The following is a 4071-nucleotide window of genomic DNA, read 5'->3' as shown; positions in this document are numbered from 1 at the left end:
CATATGTAAACGCAGTTGTATGTTTGTAAAGTAATCGAAAATTTACTGCTGGTTTGTAATATTACATTTGCAATTTAGCCAATGTAAACTGGGATGCAAAAATTTCAAGCACTCCCCCGAAGCACAGGGGTTGTAATAGATGGAAATGGTGACCCCAGGAAACGAAAATGTATGATGTTTTCCCTCCACTCGAGCGATCTTTGCCTGGCGAACGAATTTTCACTCGTCAACGCCGACGAGAACGGCTGGTTCGCTTCGCGCTTTGCGATCGATTACGGGCCGACCGGGCACGGGATCGCGAACGAGACGATGCACGGCTGCGGGTACGTCGCCGCGATTGGCTTCGGGTACCAGCCGCTGCCCGACGCTTGGCAGCTGACCGCGATCGGCTTCTTCCTCGGCGTTGGCGCATCGGTGATGTTTCCGATTCCGCTTCCGGTTCCTGGGCGGCCTTAGCCATCCGACGGCCACGGGACTGTGACCGGCCCGAGGGCCGACGAGAGCGACGCCGTCCCATTGATTCGTTCGGGTCGCTCGGTTTTTTCATACCCTGTCGATGGGGAGCACTCATCGCCATGTTCGTTAGCGTGTCGGCCGGAAAGGAGAAAATGCTCGGCAAATTGTTCTGATCAGGAAGATGGGCCTGTACGGAACATTATGGTAAGATGAGCACGGTGCATCAAATGGCGGTTAAAACTTTCAACAAGTGACAACTTACATCCAGATCTTCGATTACGGGATCCATGTTGGTTTCCAGTGTGTGGTGAAATGGACAACTGATAAATTCCAAAATAAAAAAAGGACGTCTTGCACGGTTGTTCTTCTGCTGTAATTCCGATAGAGTTGACTGGACGGGGACACACTCACTCGGAAGCTTCTGATTGATACAGCACACGTCTTTACGAACCAAGAACTGCTAGCGTAATGAATTGCGGTACCAATGCCGTGCTGTACTATATTGAAAGCAAATGTGTACTATGATTGATTCGGACAAAATCCTTGGTTGATTCGATTCGGAAGGCCTACTGAGATTTGAAGGTTGTAAACTATTGCCATGGTTTTTATTTTTTCTTGTATTCCTCTTTTTTATTTTGAATTCTTATGAAGTGTGACAGCAACGAGTAAACTTTACGCCAAAATTAATCATTGTAAATTGTTTGTATAATCGTTTTATTGTTAAGCATTAACGAAAAATATATCAATACGGTCAGAATCTTACAGAAAACCGATTTATAATAATCTATTTTAGCAAAGGATACGGGTCCTAAAATATCAAAAATAAAAATCGTTCAATTAAAAAAAAAAAGAATTGCATAAAACAGCTGCATTAGCTTTCTTGAATAATATTAATGTTTTTTGATCCATTTCAGTAATGGAGGTGGTGAAAAAATGGACAAGATAAATAAATTTAAATTAAAAGTAATGAATTGGTGTAATCGTCAATGTTTGGTGTAACAATATTAAATGCAAAGTACCATGACAGTACGAGTAAGTCTGTCTTTGTTAACCATGGACGTGTAGATCGTTCCGTCCATTGACATCTCGAAGGCGATCTTCGTCTAAATGATTTTTTCAACAGTTTCTTTGTCCGCGATTTCTACGTGCTAATGGGTGGCATGAATTGAAAACAGAAAACAGAAACTGAACAGTTTTCAGAAGGAAACGTTACTAAAACGAGATTCGAACAGTGCGCACGTGCACAGTGCGAGCAGTGCGAACGAAGCTTCGCGTACAGATGCCTGGTACCTGGGCTACCTTAGGAGAGCTAAAATAGGCGATGCATAGCTGAAATCACATCAATGCATCAAGGAATTCGCAAGAAAATCACAACAAAACAGTTCATATTTTGAATGCATATCAATTAATGTATATTAACTTGTAGTTTTGAATGCATAGCGAATTACTTACCATTTATTTAAATCATCGTTCATCTCTGCATGTTTGTTCGAAACGCAACTCTCGTATTTGTTACTTGTTTATATAGTTTATTCGAATCTGGTTTGGTTTGACCCATCGTGTACGGTAATGTTATTTAATTACATCATATGTTACAACTCACCTTTCCCATTCATTCGTTCTCCCCTGTTACATTGATTCACTAGTTACGCACGTAAATTGTTACGAAACACACGCACTATATGCGCTTCCCGCCTGTACCGTGTCACCTGTTTGCAAAACCATTGTTTCACGGAACTCGCCCCACATCTCTCGTGCTAGGTTTGCCTATTTTCCGTTCTATCCTATCTGTGGCTCACAATGTTCCTGCTTGCTGCCCACTGATCGTCAGGAACACCGGGCTCGGTATCTATGCGCATTGCCTTAAAAGTCTTATGCTCCCATGTCTCGCGGTAGTTCACTAGGGCCGTGTGTGGCCATAGTAGTGTGGAGTCGGTAGCATTTCGGCCCCAACAAAACTTTGTTCCGAATAAATTGGTGCCGTAATGTGTTTTGGGTGTGAGTGTGTATGCTTGTGGCCAGCTTAATGTGAAAGTTTGGAAGTAACATTGAACGCTGTGATGGGTTCATGCTAGTTTTTTTGGGATCTTGTATCATTGCTGTGTATGTTTAACCTTTTACATGAAGCTAACGCTATGTACAGTGTATCGTTTTGCTACCGTATCGTGTCGGCGATACTGAACATATGTCTAACATTCGAATGATCGTGCGAAACGAACAGGACACATGCTGTACATCGCTTCACAGAGAAAAAAAAATCGCCTCTCTTAACTTTCACTATCGTACCGTCCGAGCGAGCGTCATAGTGACCTCCACCTTCCACGAAGGTATGTATAATGGTTACCTTTTTTATACTATACTATAGTGTGAATTAACAACGGTCGTATCAATCCTGTTCGGTGCCGGTTTTGTCAAAGCGCTAGTTTGACATTTTGCGTGCGCATCAAGGGATGAAGTGGTAATTGAAGAATTATCCTACACATTACAATGTACAACGATTTGGGTTACTATTCTGTTTGTCCCCGGCAACATCCGGCTGGAAAATGTTGCGCACATTCTGCCAAACTACCCATGCTCGTGTGTGGCGACGCATGTCGACACGATTCTGATGCGGTTCTGATTGCATGTGATTTTTTGTTTGTTTTGCGCTCACAATCGGGGCCTATTTTTTCGTCTTGCAACTACATAACAATGTTGCGAAACGGTGTTCTGTTTCGCATAATGTTTCCAGTTAAGCGGCATTAATAAAAAAACAATGGGACGCAAATAATCAGCGGCATGTGTGCGGCAGCAAAGCAAGTGTTTGTTTCCGTTCAGTTGGTTTAATTAATGTGTTCAGTGAATAATTCGATTAAAAATGACCGTTTTGAGTTGGTGGTACTAATTGGCTTGAAGGGGTCCTACACAGTGTGGACGTTGGAAAAAACAAATTGAAATTATTGTTTCCCGAAGCATTAGACCCCGGCAATACGCTGGTAAGTAAATTAAATTGGTGTGTAACGAAATTAGTAAAGGTACCAGGATTAACCCACATGAAAACAAACGAAACATAACTGCTCAAGACAAAGTGAGCAGGCTGCCTTGAATCCTTCATCTCGTGTTCTTTACAGCATTTTGTTTTTAAGACCTTTTTTTCCTTTCGAAAGATTACTTTAGATTGATTATGGCCGACATCCAAACATTTAACATATTTTTATTTAACGGAAGTATTGTTTCAATTTTGAAATGTGGTCCTCCTTTTTGTGGTGGATTGAACATTCCATCAAGCGGGTTGACAAATATTAGAAGGACATTCAAAATATTATTACATTTTGAATAATCAATAGTTTTAGGCGAGACGACCAAGACGTTCTGCAATAAACACTCTTTTGGAAGTAACATTCCATAGGCTTTTCTGCTGGTCAATGCAAAATATACTTTTTGTTTGAAAATTCTCATTTTTTGTAGGAGTGTCTTGAGATCGTGTCCATCTACCCAAATTTAGGAAATTTTTAATTTAAGAATAAATTTTTACTATTTGGTGAAACAAATGTATTCTCAAAATTAGTTACAGCATATAACGAATGACATGTAACGCAACGTTTCCGTGAAACGAATGTTTCGAAAATGCAACGA

At 41.1% G+C, this 4071-nt stretch overlaps 1 protein-coding gene across 1 annotated transcript; it reads right to left on the bottom strand.

Annotated features, from left to right (window-relative positions):
• Positions 1–226: 226 nt before the first annotated feature.
• LOC128709228 (uncharacterized protein DDB_G0287625-like) lies at positions 227–745 on the bottom strand. The gene is made up of 2 exons (XM_053804214.1): positions 719–745; positions 227–643 (listed from the first exon to the last, which is right to left on the bottom strand). The coding sequence occupies exons 1-2, from the start codon at positions 743–745 to the stop codon at positions 227–229; spliced, it is 444 nt and encodes a 147-aa protein (XP_053660189.1).
• Positions 746–4071: the final 3326 nt, after the last annotated feature.

The sequence above is a fragment of the Anopheles marshallii genome, chromosome 2 (assembly GCF_943734725.1).
Source record: "Anopheles marshallii chromosome 2, idAnoMarsDA_429_01, whole genome shotgun sequence".
Lineage (NCBI taxonomy): Eukaryota > Metazoa > Arthropoda > Insecta > Diptera > Culicidae > Anopheles > Anopheles marshallii.
Note: the sequence above shows the minus strand (reverse complement) of the source record. Positions and strands in the feature narration are given on the sequence as shown.